The 26,974-nt window shown below is 41.9% G+C and overlaps 1 protein-coding gene across 1 annotated transcript in view; it reads right to left on the bottom strand.

The window, feature by feature from the left end:
- LOC132832813 (carnitine O-acetyltransferase-like) overlaps window positions 1–12,391 on the bottom strand; it is a 42,486-nt gene extending 30,095 nt beyond the window's left edge. The window contains exons 1-4 of the mRNA XM_060850965.1: window positions 12,091–12,391; window positions 6,963–7,238; window positions 5,890–6,008; window positions 2,941–2,994 (exon numbers count right to left, since the gene is read on the bottom strand). Coding sequence (XP_060706948.1) covers window positions 2,941–2,994; window positions 5,890–6,008; window positions 6,963–7,238; window positions 12,091–12,120 — 479 coding nt within the window. The 5' untranslated portion in view covers window positions 12,121–12,391. The remainder of the gene's footprint in view (window positions 1–2,940; window positions 2,995–5,889; window positions 6,009–6,962; window positions 7,239–12,090) is intronic.
- Between the last annotated feature and the right edge of the window lie 14,583 nt (window positions 12,392–26,974).

The raw sequence follows: 26,974 nt of genomic DNA on the forward strand, positions 1-26,974 counted from the left end.
ATCTGGAAAATGCAGGCATTTTTAGTCACATCTCTGAAACAAGAACTTCTTAAATACTTGATTCAGGAAATAAATTCTCAGGTCACGGGGAAGAGCCGGGGGGGGGGGGTGGGGGGGGGAGTGGGTCAAATCAGATTGCTTCCTCAAAGCATCATCTTCTGTACACCATTACATGGATTGTACGCTTCATTGACTGAGCCAGCATTTACTGCCCATCTCTAGGTTGCCTTAGAGAAGAGAATGGTGACTTGACTTCTTAAACCATTGCAGTCTACTTGGTGTATGTAGACCAACAACATCATTCTGAAAGGAGTTTCAGAGTTTTGATCCAGTGACTCTGAAAAAAATGACAATATATTTCCAAGTTAAGAAGGAGGGGAACCTGCAGCTTATGGTGTCTCTGCTACCCTTTCTTGATGAAAATGGTGATGAGTTAGAAGGTGTCTTTGTGAATTTCTGAAGTACATCTTGTAGCTAGTACACATTGAAGGTATTGAGCATTGGTGGTGAGAGAGTCAATTTCTGTGGATGGGTGGCAATCAAGCAGACTGCCTTGTCCTGGATGGTGTCAAGCCTCTGGAGTGTTGTTGAAGCTGCACTGAACCAGGCAAGTGGGGAATATTCCATCACACTCCTAAACATGTGCCTCATAGACAGAGAACAGGAAGTTAGGAGTAGGATGCGCTGTAAGAGTTCTAACCTCTGATCTAGCTGTCATAGCCATCGTATTCATATGGCTAGGCCAGTTCAGTTTCCAGTCAATGTTGCTAGCTGAGTATTCAGTATTCAGAGACAGAACCCCATTGGTCCTCACCTACCACCCTACCAACCTCCAGATACATTGTATCATCCTTCGTCATTTTCGGCACCTCCAAACAGACCCCACTACCAAGGATATATTTCCCTCCCCTCCCCTATCTGGAAAGATCACTCCATCCGCAACTCCTTCGTCAGGTCCACACCCCTCACCAACCCAACATCCAGTTCCGGCACCTTCCCCTGTAACCGCAAGAAATGCAAAACTTGTGCCCACACCTCCCCCCTCACTTCCCTCCAAGGCCCCAAGGGATCCTTCCATATCCATCACAAATTCACCTGCTCCTCCACACACATCATTTACTGCATCCGTTGCACCCGATGTGGCCTCCTCTATATTGGGGAGACAGGCCGCCTATTTGCGGAACGTTTCAGAGAACACCTCTGGGACCCCCGCACCAACCAACTCAACCTCCCGTGGCTGAACACTTTAACTCCCCCTCCCACTCCACCAAGGACATGCAGGTCCTTGGCCTCCTCCATCGCCAGACCATGGCAACACAATGCCTGGAGGAAGAGTGCCTCATCTTCTGCCGAGGAACCCTCCAACTACAAGGGATGAATGCAGATTTCTCCAGCTTTCTCATTTCCCCTCCCCCCCACACCTTATCTCAGTCCCAACCTTGGGCTCAGCATCGCCTTCTTGACCTGCAATCTTCTTCCCGATCTCTCCGCCCCCATCCCTCTCCAACCTATCACCTTCACCTTAGCCTCCTTCCACCTATCGCATTCCCAATGCCCCTCCCCCAAGTCCCTCCTCCCTATCTTTTTTCTTAGCCTGCTTGGCACACCTTCCTCACTCCTGAAGAAGGGCTTATGCCCGAAACGTCAGTTCTCCTGCTCCTTGGATGCTGCCTGACCTGCTGCGCTTTTCCAGCAACACATTTTTCAGCTCTGATCTCCAGCATCTGCAGTCCTCACTTACTCGTATTCAGCATTCAGATGCTAACATCATTAAAGGTCAAGTGGTTATGTTGGAGATGGTCATTTCTTTGCACTTGAGTGGCAGAAATGTTACTTGCCACTTGTCAACCTGAACATGGCTATTGTTCAGATTTTGCAGCAGTTGCATATCAACTCTTCCAGTATCTGATAATTGTGGACGGTGCTGAACGTTGTGCAATTGTCAGCTAACATCTCCACCTCTAACCTTGCGATCAAAGGAATGGCTTAATGAAGCAACTGAAGATGGTTGTGCCAGGGACACTATCCTGAGGAACTTCTACAAAGATGTCATTTGAGCTGAGCAGTGATCAAAGAAGAACAACCACAACCACTTTCCTTTGTGTCAGGTACACGCTTTTGCTGTTATGCCAGTTTTTTGTTTGCCTCACCATAGTCAAAGTGTCCTTCTCAAAATAACAACCGACGTGATGCAATGTTATTCCAATGGAGTATAATCATCTGTGCAGTTTGACTGAACTAATCACTTGGCTCACTTTTCTCCTTTGGTTCTTTTACCAATTGTGTCCTTTGATCACTGATCTCTTGACTATGGAAATAGTTGTTGTTTATTTACACCATCAAAATATCTCTTAACTTTACCTTTCGGAATCTCAGTTGTGAAAGGTTTTGCACAATAGATCGTTTTTGTTTAAAATGTGTGTTTGACTTAGCCGCCTACATTCCCAGTTGGAGTTATTACCAAATTAGTCTTTTATCAGTAAAGACAAAGTGAGTCAGATGGACAAAAGCAGAATGCGTGGCCTGAAAGGATGGGCAAAGCAAATGCCATCAGGGTTTTCAAAACACTATTGGTTTGCACATTTCACAATGTGTAAAGGCAAAAATTGATAGAGCTAGGAGGAAAGAATAGGGGACAGAGACAAATTAGACAGTTCCTTCAAATATCCAGCACAGACCTGATGGGATGTGCACTCTGTATCTGCGCTGCATCATTTAAAATTTCTAGGAAATCAATTGATCAGGACCGAGTGCTACTCACACAGTGCCTGACAATCCCACAATTCTTTCCTGAATTAAAATGATGAGTGGCTGTTATATAAATATGTTACACTGTACATTGATCAGACAGTTAATACATCACATTTTCCAGGAATCGCATATGAATTGATATCCATTGGCTTTTGGGAAACTCCAATGGAACTAGTTGGAAGAACTTGCCTGTCAACCTTAGACTTGAAGTCAAGCACTCCAGCAATTAGTTTAGCTGCAAACCTGAAGGAAGAAAGGAATTGCAGTAAGAAGAGGAAGTATTACAAAATGGCTAAGTTACTCTGACATCAGACCAGGAAGGATTCAGAATTGCAACCCAAATACGACAAAGGGACATTCAATTATCAACTTATACACCTAAATATATCAACAAATGCAGAAGGTGAATTAGTGGCAAGACTTCACAGAATATTTTCTTTATACATCGATAATATAATAAGTGACAATAAGCGATAATAAGCAGTTTAATTGCAACTGTAAGGGAGTGAGATTAACTTGCACCAAAGAAGCTGAAGTTTGGAAAATTATTGCTATTCTGGTCTGGGATCTTGGTTGTCACTTTACCTTGAAAACAAGAACAAATTTACATTGTCTACAAACATCGATCATTATGTCAGCATCATGGTAGGTGTGCCTTTTTGAGCTGAGATGAGGAGATTTCTTCATGAGGTGGTCCTGAATTTTGGGAATTCACTGATTTAGAAGACTGTGGATACCCAGTCTTTGATCAAATTCAAGACTAAATCTAAAAACCAAAGAACTACGGATGCTGGAAATTAATAACAAGAACAAAAATAGCTGGAAAAACTTAACGGGACTGGCAGCATCTGTGAAGAGGAAGCTAAATTAACATTTCGAGTCCAGTGACCCTTGTTCAGAACTGATTGTAGATGGGAAAAGGTTGGTATATATGCTAAAAAAAAAGGCATGGAGCAAAGGAGAAGGGATAAATGATAGGTGAAGATGCAGCCCAGAGAGGAACAAAAACAGTTGGACAGACAAGGGAATGGTTAAAAGTCAGCCTGGGGAGAATGAATAGCTGCTAAGGGAGATCATTACAAGTTGTTTGTTATAGCAGCCCGTATGATTAGAATGCCTGGTGTGTGGGTGCTAGTGTAAGGACATGGCAGAAAGTACTCAAGCGCTAAAATTGTTCAGCTTGATATTGAGTCCAGAGGGCTGCAGGATTCCCCAGTGGAAAGTGAAGTGTTATTCTTCCAGCTTGTGTTGAGTTTTGCAGGAGCACTGCAGGAAGCCTGAGACAGGTGTTGGCCAAGGAACATGGCGGTGTGTTGAAATGGCAGGCAATCGGAAATTCAGGGTCATTTTTGCAAACAGCATTTGGTGTTCCAGTCATCCAATCTCTACTTTTCACCTCAATGCAGAGGAGACCATATTGTGAGAGGCAAATAAGACATTGAGTGAAGAGTCGAGAGTTGGGTGCTGGAAAAGCACAGCAGGTCAAGCAGCATCAGAAATTTGATGAAGGACTCTTGCCCATAACATTGATTCTCCTGCTCCTCGAATGCTGTCTGACCTGCTGTGCTTTTCCAGCACCCCACTCTCAAATCTGATTTCCAGCATCTGCAGTTCTCACTTCCTCCTACATTGAGTGAAGTGTAGGTAAATCGCTGCTTCACCTGGAAGGTGTGTCTGGGGCCCTGGATAGTGAAGAAGGAGAACGTAAATGAGCAGGTGTCACACCTTGTATGGGAAGGTGCTGTGAGGGTGTGGGGAGATGTCGAGAGTGGTGAAGGAGTGGACCAGGATATCGCGAGAGGGAACAATCCCTATGGGAATCTGCCAAAGCGGAGGACGGTAATGGCATCCTCCCGGAGGTAGTGGAAACGGTAGCAAATGTTCTAAATAAATAGCTGAGGGCCCTGTCAATCATGGTGGTGGGGAATCCTCTGTTGAGGAAGTGGGTGGCCACTTTGGAGGCCCCCCCCTTGTTGAATCGGATGCAACAGAGATGGAGGAACTGAGAGATGGACTATAGGAAGCAAGGTGCGAGGATGTATAGTCAAGGTAACTGTGGGAGTTGGTGGGTTTGTAGTAGTTAGTGGTGGGCAGAAATATCTTAGTTTTTATTCAGGCATTCAGAAACATAAGAATGCTTACACTCGTTTGAAACCTTCCCTCCCTCATCTTCCCTCTGACTCCATCCCCTCTCCCAACACACCTCCTGTTGTGTATTTATATCCCTCTGAATTTCCACTCTCTGATGCTGAATGTTCTATCCTCAGCAAAGATATCTGTTTAATTCTTATGCACTCCCACCTTAATGAATTTCAGACACAACATGACATTGAACTCTTCTTCCATCGCCGTTTCCTCCATACCCATTTCTTTGGACAAGAGTCCTCTCCCTGACCCATAGATCCCTTCACCTGCTTTTAACACCATCCCTCCACCGAGACCCCTCCCTCTGGCCTCTTACCTACTCTCAGCCTGAACATTGTGAACTGATGACATGACACTGGTCACCTCAATATCCCTTACCACCTGAACCATTCCAATCTCTTTCCCTCTGAACCGACTGCACTGCGTGATCTCAGATCCAACCCTGACTTTGTAATCAAGCCTGTCAATAGATCTGTACTGGGGTTTCAACTTTTCAACCACATTTATTCCTAATTTGGATGAAGTGAAGAGAGTTGTATGACTGAATGTGCAGGAAACGCTAAGTCAGGAGGGACAGTATATTGTGCAAATGGAAGGCTTTATGGAAGGCTCTACAGTGGTAATGCCTCATCTCTGAGCCAGTAGGCCTGAGTTCAAGACCCATCCACTGACATAAAATTAGAATACCTAGATGGTGCAAGTGGAGCAACAAGTTGGAGTGATTTGAAAGCTGTGGTGTTTAAAGGAGGTTCAATGTGAGAAGCTGAAATGTCATCCGCTTGGCACTCAAAAAAATGACAAAGTGATGAGACAGATATTTGAGAAGTCAAAGGAACAAATAAGGAAGCATCAACAAACAGGTTAAAAAAAAATGTTCAATACTAATAATGTTGACTTTTGTCTCATTGAAGTGGGATGGATGAGGCTGCCAGGTAATGAGCTGCGAATGAAAGATGGGGCAACAGCCCTGGGTTTGGTGGTGCCTTTTCCTACCTGAGCTGTCCTTTCCAATCATTGTAGTTCTGTTTAGGCAGCACTACAGCAGGATTCGAGTGAACAGCCAGCGGAAGTCGACACTCAAGATAAGCATTCTGGAGCCACCAGTCCGTGAGCTGAAATGGAAGAAAAGGAAATGACGGCAGAGATGACAAGAAAGGATACAGGCAAGAAATAAAAGACTGTGATATCCCATTGTGAAGTGTGAAGTATTTGAACTATTAAGAAAGGGCCACACAAAAATAACTGTATTCAGGAAGGACTAAATAAGTTGTGCTAGACATGAGCACTGATGCAATATAATAATTGCCTCTTGCAATTATAAATGTCAATCTTAACTTATGTTAACAGGATTGATAATGATCTCTAAATAGAGTCATTAGCTGGGCATCGCTGGTGAACACTCACAGTGCAGGCTTCACCATGTTAAAGGAACTCACCCTTTTCAGATGGGATGCCATTTCTATATACCAGATTGAGCCCTGGGTTGTCATTTGGAGAGCGGAAACAATTGGAACATTCTCCCATCATTTCCAAAGGACACGCATGACTATCTGGGTGAGTTTGTAGTTATTCTAGCAGAGCTCCTCCAGGGCCTCAAGAATCTGGGACATAGCCATCCTGGGACTCCTTCCAACCACCCAATGATTGCAAGATCCCACCAACAGCCATTAGTGCATTTAGATGGATGACATTTACGCATTAGATCCATTCAGTGCTACCGCAAGTGGATGGATGTTCCGTGGGGGTCCATTCAGTTATAGGACCCTCCTAGTGCCACACATACAAGACCATATTTACATGCATGTGAAAGAGATGTTTTTGATTTGTGGATAGAGTCAAACTCCAATGTTTTTGTTTCCTTGATATGCTAGAGTACAGAACTGAACTGCATTTGTGATTATGTATATACATAACAATACTTTTTATGAATAAAGTATATTTTTCAAATTAAAAAATTCTAATTTCAACATGTTGCCCTTCCCCTGCCCACTTTCATTCTGAGTAGGAATGCTGCAAGGAATTGTAGGTAACTCCATAGTGTTTACTCTGGCAATCAGAACACTTACCCAGTTTTCAGTCCTTCTTGATCGCCTTTCCAGCCTGTCCTGTAGTTTTGATCCAATGCTATAGGGTCTACTGAACTCTCTCACGATCTCCCTTGTCTGTTCCAGCTCTTCTGGGGTCACAAGAGGCTGCAGTGCGAGGAGGTAGCGTTCCAGTGTGTGTTTCAATGGAGGAACGGGCAGCTGAGGCAATGGACAGTAGGTTGAGAAAGGCCTTTCTGGAGAACACCTGACACCTGGTGACTTGATGAAGAATGTAGGTCGCCATACTCTGACCGTCTAGGTAAAAGATAGAAAAGTGAAGATACACAGAATTTGAACTTGGACCAAATACTTTCTCTTCAATAACATGTCCTTGCATAGAATTCTACAAAGGCGGTTTCAGCAAAGGAAGCAGTAACTATTTAGGATGAAACATTTATTGAATGTGAATGAAGACAGTCATGTCACTGTAGAAAGCTGTGGGTCTTTTATCTAACGACTAGTTTAATGAGTGTACGTTAATAAGTCACCCTTGATCCAAATGACCTGCAAAAAGCAAACAGAGTGATGAAAGGGTGATTGTGTTACACTAATCTTTTATTGGTTAGTAAACGTGATTATAATCTAAAGCCTTTCCAAAAACACAAATTACACACCAATGTTTATTCTCAAAGATAACATCTCATTGTATTCTAAACTAGATTGGTATTATCACAGTAGCAAGCAGCAAACCAGGGTGAAGACATTATCTCCTTGGGCACCTTTCATCACAGATAAATGTTTAAAAACAATTCTCTCTGTTTCTCAGGTCTCTCTGGCCAGATAATTGCTGCCTTCAACTGATCACAAGGAGGTTCACATGAATAGGCCAGGAATTAACCCAGATAACCACGTCTACTCAATGCATCTTGACACAAAGCCCTGTAAAAAGAATTGACCTTGAACAAGTGTTGCAGACTGGCAGGTTCAGGACTACATGCTGAGGGAAGCACTAAAACTTGGGACAGCTGCTGCCAAGGCTGAGTGGGGAAACACGACTATCTAAGTTCTTTCTGCCAAAATATAACTAAGGTCTGCTAAGTTTTGAGACAGTGGCTCAGTGGTTAGCATTGCTGCCTCACAGTGCCAGGGTCCCAGGTTCGATTCCAGTCTCGAGTGACTGTCTGTGTGAAGTTTGCACAACATCCCAGTGTCTGCATAGGTTTCCTCCCACATTCCAAAAAATGTGCCAGTCAGGTGAATTGGCCATGCTAAATTGCCCATTAGTGGTAGGAGCATAAGTGAGGGGGAAATATCGGGAAGTGTGTCTGGGTGGGTTACTCTTTGGAGGGTCGGTGTGGATTTCTTGGGCTGAAGGGCCTGTTCCCACACTGTAGGGAAGCGGATAGCCTTCATGGGAATGTAAATAATTTCTTTTCATGTTTAGAAAATGCCTTTTTCATTGCAACTAGATTGAAACTCTAATAAGGGATGTCAAAATTCCACTGTTTCTCCTTTAAAATCTGTATTAAACTGTTTCGTACTTGTATTCGTAATGATAAAGAAAAGCATATTTTTGAAATTTAAAAAATCTTGACGCCAAATCTGGAGACAGCAGATATCAAGAAACAATATGCTTTTGCAAAGTGCTTCAGAGAAACACCAACGATAAAAGATTGGACTCCATTAAGTATGAAGTAGGAATTACTGCTACCTGGAGGAAGGGAATGGAGAGATGTGCTTGTTACTGCTAAGACAAAATAAACTTGTATGTGTACAGCATCTCTAACATAGTAAAACATTCAAGCTGACTCATCAAAGTGCTAACAAACAGAATATGACATTAAGCAATATAAGGAGATATTATACTGAGTGACAAAAGCATGATCTAAGAATTCATTTTTAAGGATCTGAAAGAGAGAAATGGGTTACAGAGGCAGACAGTAGTTGAAGGCATGACCAATGAGGAAACAGCTCATGTGGTGATATCCAAACTACTGAAAGATTTTCCTTGCAAGTACACATTTACTTGTGGATGCATAACAAAGACCAGGAAACACTAGGCTAGCTGCCCATTTTCCCAGATTATTTTCTCATTTGCTTCTTCCATTCCTACATTTGTCTAGGTCCAATTCATTTTTACTTCAGTCTGCTAACGCCCTGGTGACAAAGGCAAGAACTGTATGTCTCCAAGTCAGAAGGTTTGGGTTCATGTTCCACTCAAATGACATGAACACGCCAATACAGTGGGAGGGAGGAATGCAATAAGTCTTTTTTTAAGATAAGAAATTGCATTAAAATCCCTGCCTGCTCTCTCAAGGAAATGCAAAAGATCTTGTGGCATAATTCTAAAGAAGGATTGAGGAGTTATTCCAAATTACCTGGACCAATAAGGCAAGCTTGCCTTACTGAAAGAGAGTCAATCAGCTGATCATTATCACACTGGATTAGTATGCCACCTATTTTGCACAAACTCAGAAATTTACAGTTAATAATGTGATCATTGCAGCCTAACACTTTGGAACATCACAAAGTCAGTGAAAGGTGCAATTTGAATGCTTCTTCCTCTGCCAGTGAGTAACCCAAGCTAAACTCTGCACATTACTGGAAATGCTTTTTTTAAAAAGAAAATGGTGCCATGGTGTCAACATTTACAATTGGGACCACTTAAACATGAGTATCTCTTACTGCCAAAGGTCGCTACGTTTCTTTTTTCAGAATAAATGGGTGATGGCATGTGTGGTGAATCCGCTGTCATTTTAGAGACTAGGCCTATCGGTTTGGTCTTCTGAGTCAGCAACCCCGAATCATCAGGATACAAGTTCTGGCATGGTTCCTGGTCTGACTGCGAACCCAGGAGCATGGCAGGCAGCAATAACATTCCCGGGCAAAAGCCCTTCATCAGGAAGGGCTTTTGCCCGAAACTTCGATTTTCCTGCTCCTTGGATGCTGCCTGACCTGCTGTGCTTTTCCAGCACCACTCTAGACTCTAGTTTGCAGCATCTGCAGTCCTTGTTTTACCTAGCAATAACATTCCTCCTCCTGAAAAGATAGGCTGAAGTAAACTGGCATGACTGTCTCCTTCTGCTGAAAGTCCAATGGGCTCTTGATCAGATACGCCACTGGGCTGAGGAGTGGCAGATGGAGTTTAATTTATTTAAATGTGAGGTGCTGCATTTTGGAAAAGCAAATCAAAGCAGGCCTTATACACTTAATGGTAAGGTCCTAGGGAGTGTTGCTCACCAAAGAGACCTTGGAATGCAGGTTCATAGCTCCTTGAAAGTAGAGTCGCAGGTAGATAGGATAGTGAAGGCGGCATTTCGAATAGACAAGGTCTTTTTCCTGGGGTGGGGGAAGTCCAGAATGAGAGAGCACAGGTTTAAGGTGAGAGGGGAAATACATAAAAGGAACCTAAGGGGCAACTTTTTCACACAGAGGGTGGTGCATGTATGGAATGAGCTGCCAGAGGAAGTGGTGAAGACTGGTATAATTACTGCATTTAAAAGGCATCTAGATGGGTACATGAATAGGAAAGGGTTTAGAGGGATATGGTCCTAGTGTTTGCAAATGGGACTAGATTAGGTTAGGATATCTCGTCGGTGTGGACAAGTTGGACTGAAAGGTCTGTTTCTGTGCTGTACATCTCTATGATTCCAAGTGATACTTCCCATATCCTTCCAAACATGAGCTTTTATTACACCAAGCTGATCTGGATTGATATCCTCTTTAACTCAGACATTAAGTTTCAAACCAAATCCCATTTATTCATGAAATGGAGGTGCCAGTTTTGGACTGGATTGGACAAGGTCAAAAATCACATGACACCAGTTTATAGTCTAATGGGTTTATTTGAAAACACTAGCTTTCGGAGCGCTGCTTCTTCATCAGGTGTTAAAGATTTATCCTTCACCTACCTAAGCTTCAGTCCAGGAAAATTTCAATTTTAAAATTTGTTATTTTTAAATGCCTCTCTGGCCTCAAATGTCCTGCCTCCATCATTTCCCCTGATTCTCTTCACCCCACTCTCCTCAGACCCTGGACTCTCCAGCACTCGTGATGTTAATCGCTCATCCAGTCAGTCAATGCTGCCTCTGTACATATCCTGGGCACCAAGTTCTGGAATTCTTCCCTTAACTTCTTTTCAAGACATGTAGCATCTCTTTTTTGAGCAAGCATTTTCTTACCCATACTAATATCAATTTATACGGCTCAGAGCAAATAGTGCCTGAGAACACCCCTATGAAGTACCATGGCTGCTTTATATAAATGCAAGTTGTGGACTGTTTGAATGAAATAAACACACAGGTCACTGTTTAGGTTGTTCCCACACTTTCAATCAAGATGGGAGATTTGTGGAACGTCGGTTACCCTACTTAAATTCGCACAGATTACATTTAAAATGACTTTCACCAAAACACAAAGCTGCCAAGCTTAATTCTCAGGTTAGGTTCTGAATGACAAAAAAAACTAATATCTGCGCCCTTTGGTTTCATGCCGATAAACTGCAGGTCAAAGCCAACAGGCCATTTTATGCAGTGACATGCAGGCAACACTTCGGAGGCGTGATCTCGCTGGGCAGGAAATGAAACACGAATTAACTGTTGTCAGCAGTTTGACACACACAAAAAAAAGACAAAAATAAAGTGTCCACACCTCTGCCTTAAGACAGTATTTGGAACGCGGAGAAATACCACGCCCTTCTAACACTACATTTACAACATATTTCACTGACTGTATAGTGCTTTGAGGTCTTCCGAAAAGTGGCGGGTTAGAAATACAATTCTTCCTTTCCCTTTTTATTTAATTTTAAAGCCTATTTCTGCATGTATGGGCAGGTTCGATGAGGGCTTACTAATAAAATGCAACAACAAACAAGTCTCGAGTCTCCAGCAATCAGCCAGAATGATGGTGGGGGCTGCAAGTTTTACTGGAGCTCAACAACAGGGCAGGACAGAGTGACATTCAGCACGTGTGCAATGCTCGCTGCTTGGTGCGATTTCAAGCGTGCAATAAACATCTACCAGCTATTACTGTACATGATAAACAAGCTATGGTTACAATGTATAAATCATCACTTCCTCCTGTGTCTTCTTTTTCCCGAATAAATCCGATTTGTTTTGCTACAATGTAACAGGTCATGGGCGAATGAAACTGACGATTGGAAACTCACCAAGAGGCGCGCCGATGCCGTCAGCATCATGAAGAACCTTTGCAGAGAAGCATTTACTCCAATGTAGGAGCTCGCCTGAGTTTTAAAAAAAGGGAATTTTTTTTTAAAAATGCTCGGTTCGAGCTGTTCCAGCAGCTACCAGGGGCGTAAGGAAATGGCAAGAGTTTAGAGTTCACCAGAGCTCGCCTTACTTCCGTCTGCTTCCCGTGTCTTTCTACAGTCAAACTGAAAAGGATACGATCGAAACGTGCAGGGGTATCATCAGGTTATGGTGGCGTTTGAACATCTTCGTGTATTGATAATTATGAGAGAAAGCAGTTCGGAATGTCATTTATAAATAATTACATTGTTACAGGGAGAAATTGTTTTGAAACAACCCAAAACGATTGGGGTGTTTAAAACGGTGCAGCATGGTGTTTTAAATCCCGTTATCATTTTGGTTTTGCTTGCAATATATTAGGTCCCGATAAAAAGCGATTTAGATATGTTGATAATACCCAATCATTAGTATATGGTGTAAAGGAAGGTTTTCCCTCGCTGTTGGAATGGTACAGTCTGGTATGCGAGGCGCTCTTAATATCAAATGTCAACAAAGCACAACGTGACCAAGGTCAGGCTCAGGGAATTTTCTTTAGCAAAACATACGTTACAAAGAGACTCGGTGCAAGTGGAGAGGCGGTTGTTTGTTTACAGTATAACAAAGGGGAAAAAAATGAAACACTAGAAATGGAGGGACACTGGCAGGAAGCAAGTGGAACCTTAATAGATCTCCGTGAAATATCTCTTGGAGGACCAGTGTTATCCCCAAGACATTAACCAGTCCTCAGCTGGGAGTGATTAAAGTGAGGAGGGGAATGAAGCTTTTCATCTGGTCGATAATGTTGACGCGAATGCTCATATTGAAGTTCAGCATCTGTGTTCAAATTGTTTATTTTATTTACAAAATGTAATAGTGTACTTCCTTTTGATAAGGCATTTGAGACACAGCTGCCTTACACACAGATCGAGGTGATCCTAAAATCAATAAATCAGGTTGAAGCTCTGTGGCTCTGTCTCATTCAGTCATGAACGGTGGGGGCAAGGAAAGAATGAAAGAATGAGGGCGAGGCTTCACACATGTTTCTATTCACTCTGATCCAGAACTCAGCCAAGTGGATCATCTATCCTGGTCTCTTCCTGAGGTTCTCTCGTTTTTCAAATGCCAGTCTTCAGTCAAATCGATACACTCCGTACAACATCTAGAAAGAGCTGAAGACTCTGGACACAGCATGAGCTACTGAGGATAGCAGCAGTCCTGAAGAATTGTGCTGGTAAATTACTGCATCATTAGAGGGGCTGATCCCATATGGGTACAAAACTGGAACAATATGAACAATTATTCAAGTCATGTATTGTCCACAGAAAGTTCAGTCTGGTCAAATACATAGAAAATAGAAACAGAGAAAGGAACAGGAGGAGTATGTCAAATCAGTCTTTCAAACCTGTTCAGTCATTCAAAAGCTAATCATCCAGCTCAGTATCCTGTTCCTGCTTTCTCCCCATATCCTTTGATCCTTTTAGCTCTAAGAACAATATCTAACTCCTTTTTTTGAAACATTCAGTGTTCCAGTCTCAATCACTTTCTGTGGTAGAGAATTCCACATGCTCGCCACCCGCTGGGTGAAGAAATACCTCCTCATCTCAGTCCTGAATGGCCTTCCTCATAACCTTAAGCTGTGACCCCTGATCCTGGACTCCCTGGTCATGAGGAGCACTTTGCCTGCATTTACCAGTTTAGTCCAGTAGATTTTTATAGTTTTTCATGAACCCCGCCCCCCTATTCTTTATTCCCATGACCATAACCTAACCAATCCAGTTTCTCTTTGGAAGTCAATCCTGCCATCTCAGGAACCTGTCTGCTGTGACAGGACTTGCTTTGCCATTGTCATTTCTGGTGCCTAGGTCAATGTTAGATGAGTAGATGAGGTTTAATTTCCTTATTTAGGTTTTATAGCTGGATTTGGTATCACTCAATGCATGGCAAATCATTTTAGTGGGCAGTTAACTGGGAGAAGCTGCAAATGTGTTGCTGGTCAAAGCACAGCAGGCCAGGCAGCATCTCAGGAATAGAGAATTCGACGTTTCGAGCATAAGCCCTTCATCCTTATTCCTGATGAAGGGCTTATGCTCGAAACGTCGAATTCTCTATTCCTGAGATGCTGCCTGGCCTGCTGTGCTTTGACCAGCAACACATTTGCAGCTGTGATCTCCAGCATCTGCAGACCTCATTTTTTAATCGAACAGTTAACTGGGAGAAAGTGAGGACTGCAGATGCTGGAGATCAGAGTCAAGAGTGTGGTGCTGTAAAAGCACAGCCGGTCAGGCAGCATCCGAGGAGCAGGAGAATTGGCATTTTGAGCATAAGCTCTTCGTTAGGAATGGGGCTTGTGGGCCATGGGGAATGAGAGATAAATGGGAGGGTGGGAGTGGGGAGGAAAGTAGCTGAGAATGCAATAGGTAGATGAAGGTGGGGGTGAAGGTCATAGGCCAGAGAGGAGGGTGGAGCGGATAGATGGGAAGGAAGATGGACAGGTAGGATGGGTCAAGAGGGTGATGCCAAGTTGGAAGGTTGGATCTGGGATAAGGTGGGGGGAGGGGAAATGAGGAAACTAGTGAAATCCACATTGATGCCATGTGGTTGGGTGGTCCCGAGGTGGAAGATGAGGCATTTTTCTCCAGGTGGCAGGTGATGAGGGTTTGGTAAGGAGGGGGCCCAGGGCCTGCATGTCTTTGGGAGAGTGGGAGGGGGAGTTAAAGTGTTCAGCCATAGGGCAGTGGAGTTGTTTCATCCATGTGTCCTGGAGATGTTCTTTGAAGCATTCCACAATGAGGCATCCTGTCTCCCCAATGCTGAGGAGACCACATCGGAAGCACTAGATACAGTAAATGACGTGTATAGGTAGATCTCTGTCAGATGTAGAAAGCTCCTTTGGGGCCTTGGACAGAGGTAAAGGGGGTGGTGTGGGTGCAGTTTTGCAATTTGCAATGTGCAATGTTGTTCAGGGGAAGGTGCCAGGAGGGTAGGGCGGGTTAGTGGGGGTGGCATGGACTTGACGAGAGTCGCGGAGGGAATGGTCTTTACAGAAATTGGGTAGGGTGAGGAGGGAAATATATTCTTGGTGCAGGGTCTGCTTGTAGATGGTGGAAATGGCAGAGAATTATGTGATATATCGGAGGTTGGTGGGGTGGAAGGTGAGGACTAGCGGCATTCTGTCCTTGTTGCGATTGGAAGGGTGAGGTTCGAGAGCAGAGGTGCAGGAAGTGGACGTGATGCGCTGGAGGGCATCATCGACCAAATGGGAGGGGAAATTGCGGTCTTTGAAATAAGACACTATCTGGTATGTCCTGTGGCAGAATTGGTCCTCTTGGGAGCAGATGCGGCGGAGGCTGAGGAATTGGGAATAAGGGATAGTGTTTTTACAGGAGGCAGGATGGGAGGAGGCGTAGTCCAGGTAGCTGTGGGAGTTGGTGGGTTCGTGCTAGATGTCTGTGTTGAGACAGTCACCGTTAATGGACCACATTTATGTTAATGGAGACTCATGTAGAGCAGACCAGATGAGAATTGTAGATTTCCTCTTCTAAAGGGCATGAAGGGGGCTGGAATGTTTTTACACAACTGACAGTGGGTATGTAGTCATAAATTGGTTGGACAGCTGGTTTGTCATGGAGCATGCAACTAACAGCTGGGGTTCAGTATGAAAGATTCTCCTTCTCAACCTCTCCTTTTGCATGTGGTTGAACTATCACCAATCTGTAATGAGAGTGTGGCTGAATGCTCTAATAGGGCTATGGTGACTTAAAATTATTAATATTCTAAGTTTTAACTCCAAATTTGTATTACAGTCAAATTTCATCATTTGACATGATGGGATTCAAAACCACATTCCTGGAAAGTTAGCCTGGGGAAGTGACCAAAAGCATTACTGCTGTCCCAATGCCTCCACCTAATTGGGATCAGCAACAACACAAAGGAAGGTGGTTGTTTTTAGAGGAGTTAGACATGGCACAAACAAAATTAGTTGTTTTTGGAGGTCAGTCAATTCAGTCCCAGGACATAACTGCATTAACTACTCAAGATAAATATTTTCCTAATTTTTCTGTTGAAACCCCCAATCACACACCTCTGGACCTTGAGTTAAGCCTTCCAGTTCCATGGTCAGGACACCACCACGCTGCCACAAGAGTCACATGTTGCTCAGGATCTGTACTTTCCAATCAACCTGCTCAAAGATGTTATTATACAGCTCAAATCAGATGGGATTTGAGGCTACACTTCCTGGTTCAGTGCTAGGGTTAGGTAAGGGTACTAGGAGAATTTCTCAGGTTACTGGGGAGAAGCATATGGAAGGTACAGAATGTGACAAAATAGGTGGTGACATCTTGAAAATTGTCTAGATTACAGAGGAGGAGGTGCTGGATGTCTTGAAATGCATAAAGGTGGATAAATACCCAAGACCTGACCAGGTGTACCCTAGAACTCTGTTGCCAGCTACGGAAGTGATTGCTGGGCCCCTTGATGAAATATTTGTAACATCGATAGGTGAGGTGCCAGAGGTTGGCTAACGTGGTGCCATTATTTAATGAGGGTGGTAAGGAAAAGCCAGGGAACTAAAGACTGTTGAGCCTGATATCAGTGGTGGGCACGTTGTTGGAGGGAATTCTGAGAGACAGGATTTACCTGTGTTTGGAAAGGCAAGGACTGATTAGGGATAAAGAGCTTTTGCCCAAAATTTCGATTTTCCTGCTCCTCAGATGCTGCCTGACCTGCTGTGTATTTCCAGCACCACTCTAATCTTGACTCTGATCTCCAGCATCTGCAGTCCTCACCTTCTGATGAGGGATATTCAACATGGTGTGTGGGAAATCATGTCTCACTAACTTGATTGAGTTTTTTTGAAGAAGTAACAAAGACGATAGATGAGATATGCAGGAGCCAGTGTTGGACTGGGATGGGCAAAGCTAAACATCATGCAACTCCACGTCATACTTCAACAGGTTTATTTGGAAGCTCTAGCTTCGGAACACTACTCCTTCATCAGGCCATTGTGGAGTATGAGATCATACAACACAGAATTTATAGCAAAAGGTTACAGTGTCAGACAGTGATATATTCAACCAACCTGGATTGTTAAGTCTTTCATCTTTTGGAATGCAAGTTTTGGTTCATTAATATGTAAATCACAGAACTTCTTTTAAGTCACCTTCTCGAGGTAACTTAAGGTTTTATAATGAAAGGTGAACATCTCAGCTCAGACAATGTATTAAAGGTATGAGGCCAGAGTCTGTCTGTATCCCTGTCTTGAGTTAGACTGGTTCTATTACCAAAGTGGAAAATATTGGAAAATATTACATGTATCGACTGCCTGTAGACTGTACATTTTGTGTGCAATATAGAATGTTTCTGCAAATACAAATTCACCTTTAAGACTTATACACGTGTGTGCGTGCATGAGAGGGAGAATGAGTATTTGCATGTGAGTGCACATGCAAGAGTGTGTTTACATGTGTGAAAGCTTGGTAAAGTTTATGTGTGTGGGTGTGTTGGAGTATAAACCTGTGAGAGGGTGTGTGTGGGTGTGAGTGTGGTGTGTGTATGTGAGAGAGAGTCTGTGTGAGTGTGTAAGTATGTAAGAGTGTGTGTGAGAGAGAGTATGTCTAGTGTAGTGGGGTCACTTGTAGTGCAACATGAACCCAAGATTCTGATTGTGGCCATCCTCATAGTTACTGAACTTGGCTATCAGCCTTTGTTTGGCCATTTTTCGTTGTTGCCCATCTCAAAGTCCACCTTGGAGAACGGTCACCTGAAGATCTGAGGCTAAATGTCCCTTACTGCTGGGGGCAGAGCGGTGGTTGTGTATGGACTTCAGTAAGGCATTCGACAAGGTTCCTCCTGGTAGACTGGTTAGCAAGGTTAGATCACATGCAATACAATAAGAACCAGACATTTGGATGCAGAATTGGCTTTAAGGTAGAAGCCCTTAATGGTGGAGGTGGAGGTTTGCTTTTCAGACCGGAGGTGTGACTCGATGAGGAAATCAAATGCAATATTTGCAAGTTTGCTGATTACACAAAACTTGTGAGTTTTGAGGAGGATGCAAGGAGATCTCAGGCCGATCTTCACAAGTTGAAAGTGTGGGCAAACACATGGCAGATGCAGTATAATGTGGAAAAATGAGACATCATACACTTTGGCGTGAAATCAGAAAGGCAGAGATTTTTTGAAATGGTGGTATATTTAGAAATGTGAATGTACAAGAGGATCGAGGTATCTTTGTGCACCAGTCAATAAAAGTAAACAGGTAGATGCAGCAAACAATTAAGAACAGCTTTATTGAAATAGGATTTCAGTTCAGGGGTATGAACGTCTTACTACAGTTCTACAGTGTATTGGTAAGACATAGGATTGGAGCGAATGAACTGAGATGATTGAGAATTGTTTAACAGGTGAGAAACAGAAAGTGAGAATAAATGTCTTTTATTTTCCAGGTAGCAGTGATGACTAGCAGGCTACCATAGGGATCAGTGCTCGGGTCACAGCTATTCATGATATGTATAAATGATTTGGATCAAGTATTATTGGCATTTTTGGTCTTCTTACCTAAGCAATGATATGCTTCCATAAGAACATGTAGCAAAGGAGGTCTAAGCTGATCCTGGGAATGGGCTATTCAGAACTGAGATGAGGAAATATTTCTTCACTCAGAGGCTGATCAACCTGTGGAATTCTTTACCATAGAAGAGGATAACAAATTTTTCAATGTTAAATAAATAATGCTCTAGAATTTTAAATTCCTGAATAGGTAGCCTTAATGTATAGTCCAAAAGAGAGCTTCGCTTCCTCAGTCCTGCAGTGGAGTATCATTCTTACTTGTGCTTAAGCCCTGGAATAGGGCTTTGAGGTGGATAATCAGCCATGACCATAATTGGACGACAGAGCGGTCCTTAAGGAGCAAATGGCCTATTCTAGTCCTATTTTCTGTGTTTTTGTCTCCGCTACCTTCTGAGGGAGCGTGTTCCAAAGTTGTACAATTTCCTGAAAGCAAAAATGGTCCCCTGATGTAAAAGGGTGACTGCTAATTTTGAAACCATGCTCCTTTGTTCTGGACTTACCCATGTACATAGATCCCTGAAAGTTCCCACCCAGGTTGATAGAGTTGTTAAGAAGTCATACAGTGTATTAGCTTTTATTGACAGGGGAATTGAGTTTCGGAGCCATGAGGTCATATTGCAGCTGGATAAAACTTTGGTATGGTCGCACGTGGAGTATTGTGTACAATCCTGGTTGCCGCATTATAGGAAGGACACGGAAGCTTTGGAAAAGGTGCAGAGGGGATTTACCAGGATTTTGCCTGGTATGGAGGGAAGGCCTTATGAGGAAAGGCTGAGGGACTTGAGGCTGGTTTCATTAGAGAGAAGAAGGCTAAGAGATGACTTAAAAGAGATGTAAAAGATAAGCAGTGGATTAGATAGGGTGGACAATGAAAGCTTTTTTCCTTGGATGGTGATGGCTAGCATGAGGAGACATAGCTTTAAATTGAGAGGTGATAGATATAGGACAGATGTCAGAGGTAGGTTCTTTACTCAGAGTAGTAAGGGTGTGGAACGCCCTGCCTGCAACAGTAGTAAGCTCGCCAACTTTAAGGGCATTTGAATGGTCATTGGATAAGCATATAAATGAAAATAGAATGGTGTAGGTTAGATGAGCTTCAGATTGGTTCCACATGTCGGCGCAACATCGAGGGCCAAAGTGCCTACACTGCGATGTAATGTTATATGTTCATCCACAAGAGGAAACATCTTTTCCACATTCACCGTTTAAAGACTATTCAAGATCAATCAAATCACTTCTCACTCTTCTAAATGCCATAGAAAATAATCCCAGACTGTCCAATCTTTCCTCAGAAATCAATTGGCTCATTCCAAATAGCAATTTAAGGAATCTGCCCTGAACCACCTCCAAAGCCTTTGTATTCTCCTTTAAATAAGGAGACCAAGATGGCAAACAGATTTTGAGATGAGGTTTCACCAATGCCCTGAATACTATAACATTCTTACTTTAATGTTCAATTCTTCTCATAATAAATTATCATATCCCATTAGCTTTCTCAATCACTTGCTGTACCTGCACATTAACATAAAAAATTATTCTCTCACCTTGCATGACCTCAGGATGTTCAAAGTGCTTCACAACAATTTTTAGAAGGTTGGTTACAGTTGTAACGTAGGAAATGCAGCAGTTAAGCAGTGTACTGCATTGAAACAGCAATGTGTTAAGGAACAGATCAATGTTTTAGATGTTGGCTGAGGGATAAACATTGACCAGAACATTCAAAGAAAATTCTGCTTTTTTTTTTGCATTGTACCACATGATCATTTATGTCTACCTGATTGGGCACATGAAGCCTCAGTTCAATGTTACATCTAAGAAATGGCATCTCAAACAGTGCACCACTCCCTCAAAACTGCAAGGGAGTATCATCCAAGTGATGCATTGGAGGAATTAAACTCATAATTGACTAAGTTAGCGGTGAGAGTGCTACCCACTCAGCTACACCTAACATAAAGAAATCCTATGGAGATTGGTAAAGACTGTACCAAGACTGAGTAATGGATGAATCACAGGAGAAGGTTTGGGAGAATCTGAGCACATACAAACATAATCATGTTGAAAAAAATGTATAAGTTCATATCTTTATTTCTTTGAAACATTCACAGTGATATTATGTGAATAAAAGTCTCCATCTAAGCAAACTGATTACATCAATTCAAGTTGTGTTCCTGGTACTGTTTTTCTTGCTATGTGTAGCTATAACAAGCTTATGCAATACTGGATTGGAAAAAATATCAAATACGATCAAAGTAATGAAGTAGAGCCATTGAGAAAATTAAATTCATAGAAATACAGAATGATTACAGAACAGAAAGGAGATCCTTGAGTATTACTTTGCTCTCAGCAGAGAAGACCCATTGTCTCCTTTACACACCTTAATTTATATCCAATTTACAACTTGATTTCTCTTTCACCACAATTAGCAAACATTTTGTCTTGTGCACCTGACCTCTACACCATCTGCTCTCCTTGCTCTTCTGCCTCCACCTCTGTCAAAAGTATAAAAACCACCATTTTCCAACCCCTTTAGCTCTGATGAAGAAAGTGAAATATTAACTTTGCTTTTTCCTCTCTGCTAAGTTTCTGCAGCATTTTCTGTGTTTCAGATTTTCATTATTTACATAGTTTTCCATTTAGTTGAGCAGTCTTCCTAAAGTTTAGTGCCAAGAATTTGACGCAATACTTCAGATGAAAGCTGAACCAGTGTTATATAAATGTTCATCATGACACCCTGGCTTCTGTAATTCAAGTTGAGAGTGTGGTGCTGGAAAAGTACAGCTGGTCAGGCAGCATCTGAGGAGCAGGAGAATTGATGTTTCAGGCATAAGCCCTTCATCAGGGTGTTTTGTAATCCAAGCTTGTATTAGGAAACCTAGATTTCCTTACACCAATTTTAAGTCTTTTTTTTAAGCTGTCTTGCCATCTTTCAATGATCTGAGCATCCACATATATCTTTGTTTCTGCACCCCATTGAAAATTGTACCCTTTATGTTATGTTGCATCTTTATCTTCTTCTTAGCAAATTATTTTACTTATTACTTCTCGGTATTAAATTTTAACTAACCTAGAACATCCATGAATTGATAAATTTCCAATCATAACAACCCATTTAATGGCTCCTTACCTGATCCATGTTGTTTTCATTTTCCAGTTGTCCTTATTCAGTTTGTACTTCCTCTCAGCATTTTTTTGTGGACACATCCAAAAATAGTTTCCTCAACTAGGTCAAGTCTTGTTAGAATAGAAACCTGCACCTCTTATACATGCTGAAACTGGAAAAGCATGTTACAAAATTAACACTTAATCAACAATAACCCACATTGATATTGTGCCTAAAATATAACAAACAAATAGTCAGAAGACACTGCATGGAGGGCTGAAGAAAATGAACATTGTGCCAAAGATAGAGGGACATTTAGATGCGTCACCATAGGTCCATTTTTAGGAATGTTTTAAAGGAGGAGAATGAAGTTTGAAAGGGACAGGTTCAGCGAGGGAATTTCAGAGCTAAGCTGAAAACATGGCAACCCAAAGGTACAGCAATGAAAATTGGAGATATAGCATAGGATTTTAGGATAGCAGGAATCTCAGAGGATTGTGGGAGATTATAGACCCAACAAAACTGAAGACAAGGATCAGAAATTTAAAATCAGGATGTTTCCAAACTTGCACTAACATAAGTCAGTCAGCACATGAGTGACGTGTGAATGGGACTTGATGTAAGTCAAGAAATGGTCAGTAGAGTTTTGGACAATCTCAAATTTATGTAAGGAAAGTTGTTCTAATGACAATGAAACAATATTAAATAGGAGCATAAGCATTCTATACTTCCCACCAAACTCATGTAAATATCAGTGTAGATAATGCTTGTCAAATAAGTTTGAGGTTCTTTCAACTATGGATGAGAGTGAGGGTTGCAGCATGGATGAGATAACGGACCACATTATTGAGGTGTAGGGAGCAAAAAAGAATGTAGTGGTAGGAGGGCCAATACAGTGAGAGGGATAAAGTCTCCTCCACATAGAACAAGAGCGCAAAGGATTTCCTGCCTGCACAGTGCCAATGTGTAGGACACCTATCCAGGACTGGAGAGGAACTTACACCAGGAGGCCACCAAGGTAAAAAGCAGAACCTCAATAGATTATTATCCGAGCAATGAGTAAATTGGTACAGAGGCAATTAGATTAGCGAAATGAATACATGTTTCAAAGAGAAGTGGGTTCGAGTTCATGGTGTACCTGGCACCAGTAATATGGAGAGGGATCTCTGCTGTTGGGAAACAGTATACTGAACCATGCTTGGACCAGTGTTCCAACAAGCCACATACTTAGGGAAGTAGAAGTGAATTTAAAGTAAATAGTGGAAGCGAGAGATCAAATTTGAGATGACATGGGTAATCAAAAATAGTGACAAGGCAAGAGAAAAAGATACTCATCTGGAAAATACTAAGCAGACTGCCACAGAAAACAGTAGAAGATAAAGGGATTTTTTAAAAGTAAATTGACAGATAAAGCTAGAGGTTACAAAAATAATAAAAGACAAAACTAGATGCTCTGTACCTGAATTCACATTCAAAAAAAAACAGATGAAGTGATAATGCAAAGAGAAATAGATAAGTATGATCTGGAAACAATGCAGGATAATGTGGATTGGATTCTGATATTAAAGGATATATTTGGGAAGGATTGTAAACACGGAAAAAAATGATGGCTCTATTTCTTGGAACAGCACAGCAATGGAGCTTACCAGAGAGTCAGCTTTACTAGATCTGATACAATACAATAAGATAAGACGAGTTAATGACCTCATAGTGCCATCACAATAGTGAAAGAAAGAAGTGCCCATAACATGACGGAATTTTACATTCTGTTCAAGGAAGCAAGACATGCTTCTGAGGCTAGTATTAAAGAAGTGCGTGTTCATAGCTCCTTGAAAGTGGAGTCACAGGTAGATAGGATAGTGAAGAAGGTGTTGAGTATACTTCCCTTTATTGGTCAGTGCATTGAGTATAACATTTGGGAGATCATGTTGTGGCTGTACAGGACATTGGTTTGGTCACTTTTGGAGTATTGCATGCTAGAGGAAGGATGTTGTGAAATTTGAATGGCTGGGGCTATTTTCCTTGGAGTGTCAGAGGCTGAGGGATGACCTTATAGAGGTTTATAAAATCATGAGGGGCATGATTTGGAATGCTGGTGTTGGACTGGGGTGTACAAAGCTAAAAATCACACAACACCAGGTTATAGTCCAACAGGTTCATTTGGAAGCACCAGCTTTCGGAGCATTGTTCCTTCATCAGGTGGTTGTGGAGTACACAATTGTAAGATACAGAATTTATAGCAAAAGTTTATAGTGTGATGTAACTGAAATGATATATTGAAAAATACCTTGACTGTTTGTTGAGTCTTTCATCTGTTCAAATACCATGATAGTTTCACTTCTTTCATGTGTAAATCACAAAACTTTTTTTTTAAAAAGTTGCATTCTCAGGTTAACAGTAACAATTGGTGTTAGCTAGTTAATATATTGAAGGTGTTAGCCCCCTGTGTTCTCTGCCTGTGCCACAATGTTTAGACTGATTCTAATCTAAAAAGTGAGATAACAGTCTTACATGAATTCATGCAGTTTTTGAGCAAAGTACAGTGCAACTTTGCAAGTACAATTTCACCCGACAAACTTATATATATGTGTGTGTGTGTCTGTCTGTCTGGGTTGGAGGTGTTGTGCGTGTCTGTGAGAGAGAGTGTCTTAAGTCTGTGAAAGAGTGCATGTGTGTGTACAGGAGCACCTGTGTGTGTGTATAGGAATGTCTGTATGTGTGTATAGTGCAATGGTGGTCACCTGTAGTGTGACATGAACCCAAGGTCCCGGAGAGGGGCATGGATAGGGTGAATAGACAAGGTATTTTTCCCCTGTTTGGGGGACTCCAGAATGAGAGGGCGTAGGTTTAAGGTGAGAGAGGAAAGATATAAAGGGGACCTAAGGGGTAACATTTTCATACAGAGGGTGGTGCATGTATGGAATGAGCTGCCAGAGGAAGTGGTGGAGGCTGGTACGATTACAACATTTCAAAGGCATCTGGTTGGTCTGTGAATAGGAAGGATTTAGAGGGATATGGGCCAAATGCCACTAAATGGGTCTCGATTTATATAGGATATGTGGTCGCATGGACGAGTTAGATCGAAGAGTTTGTGGTCTGTATTGTATATCTCTGACACTATGACTCTAAACAAGGGCAATTATGAGGGATTGGAAGCAGAGCTAGCTAACGTGAACTAGCAAGTTAGGTGGAGATTAGTTGATAAAGATGCAGTTGTAGAAATGAAGAATATAGAATATGCAGAATTCTTACAAGAAATTTTTTAAAAATCAAAGAGGTGGACCTGCCATCTATTTAGGATTATAATGAGTTGGCATGCCACAGAGATCAATGTTGGCGCCTCAATGGTTTATAATGTATGTGAATAACATGGATAAAGGCACATAAGATATGGTTCCTAAAACTTGTCAATGCTTAAATAGGAAGGAAAGTTGTGACTAGGACATAAGGATGCTATAAAGCGCTATAAATGGGTTAAGTGAATGGGCAAAGATCTGGCCATTGGAATTAAAGTGAGAAACTGTGAAATGCCTATTTTTGGCAGAATGAATAAAAAAGAAGTAAATTAGATAAAAAGTGAGAGATTGCAGAGGAAGGATTTACAAATAGTTTGTGTGCAGATAAAGCAAATAATTTCAAAAGCTGATAATTTGTTATAGATTGGTCAAGGTGAATTGAATACAAGAGCAGAGAAATTATTTTTCTCTTATACAGAGAATTGGTGAGACTACATCTGGTGTAGTGCATACAGTAACCATCTCTGTATTTAAAAAAGGATGGAACTACATTGAACACATTTCAGAGAAGGCTTACTATCCTAATGCCTGGAATGGGTAGGTTTTGTCATGAGGAAAGATTGTCAGTCTCGGCTTGTATCTGCTGGACTGTCGGAAGATAAGAAGTACCTTAGTGGAAACATATATGATCCTGAAGGGTCTTGGGAGGGTGGATGTTCAGAAAAATGGTCTAGAATTAGGAGTCACATTTACAAACAGAGATGTTTCTTCTCAAAAGTTGAAAGACTTTGGATCTCCTTTTCCTGAAAAAGTAGTGGAAGCAGAGTCTTTGAATTGGCAGAGATAGTTAGATTCTTGAGAAGCAAGATGTGAAAGATGATCACTGGCAGCTGGGATTGTGGACTTTTCAGGTAAGCCATGATCTAATTATAGGGTGGTGTGGTTTTACTTCTTACTTGTGCTCCTCAATTTTATTTTTGTATATTTGTATGTTTGTACGTTTATGGAATTTCTTGTCAGTGGAGAGGTTGAGCTGATTAATGAGGTTTACTGTCTTTTGAGATGACTATTGCTTGCCAACTCCATCTTAATTCAAGTTCTACCCTAGGTTACTATGTGCTGTTTCATTACCAGAGAAATTATGCACACAGGAGTCACACGTCAGTCAGTGAATATGCCAGAGTGGCTTTCTGACTATCTTAACCACTTCTTCTCAAACAATGTGGTAAATTACTAAACTGTGATTAAAATCTGAAGTGATACTCTGTGCCCCGTGGGCAAGTGACTAAACTGTGAGTAAAATCTGAAGTGATACAGTGTGCCTTGAAAGTTGCAAACAATGAGTCTAAATGTCAGTTTGTGTCTTCCTACAGGTGCTGAGTACATGCAGAAATAAATCCAATCCCAATTTCCTCATAATCTGTTGTTTAAATTCTTGCAAATGGCAAACTGCATTTCTCTGCCTTGACAAATACTTTATTGCTAGATGCATAATATCAGACCAGAATAGTTTGTTTTTGATCTCCATCAATCACAGTATTTGGGATATAATAGATTCACCTGGAATGGGTGAGTTGTCTTACTCTCGAAGAATAAGAGCCAACTTGCTTTAAACATATAAAATCTTGAAGCGTCCTGACAGGGCAGATGTGGAGTGGATGTTTCCTCTTGTGGGTGAATCTAGAACTCAGGTCAGTGTTTAAAAACCCAGGGTCTTACATTTAAAACAAAGGTCATGAGACTTTGGAACTCTTACTCTGTAAATATAGTAGAAGCGCCATCTATGAACAAGAGCTTGTATGGTTATTGGGGTAGACGAAAATGTGGGCTTGAAGTTATAATCAGATCAGCCGCAATTTTATCGAAAGATGGAGCAGGCTTGAGGGGAAAGGGCTAAAT

The sequence above is a fragment of the Hemiscyllium ocellatum genome, chromosome 35 (genome assembly GCF_020745735.1).
Source record: "Hemiscyllium ocellatum isolate sHemOce1 chromosome 35, sHemOce1.pat.X.cur, whole genome shotgun sequence".
Taxonomy (NCBI): domain Eukaryota; kingdom Metazoa; phylum Chordata; class Chondrichthyes; order Orectolobiformes; family Hemiscylliidae; genus Hemiscyllium; species Hemiscyllium ocellatum.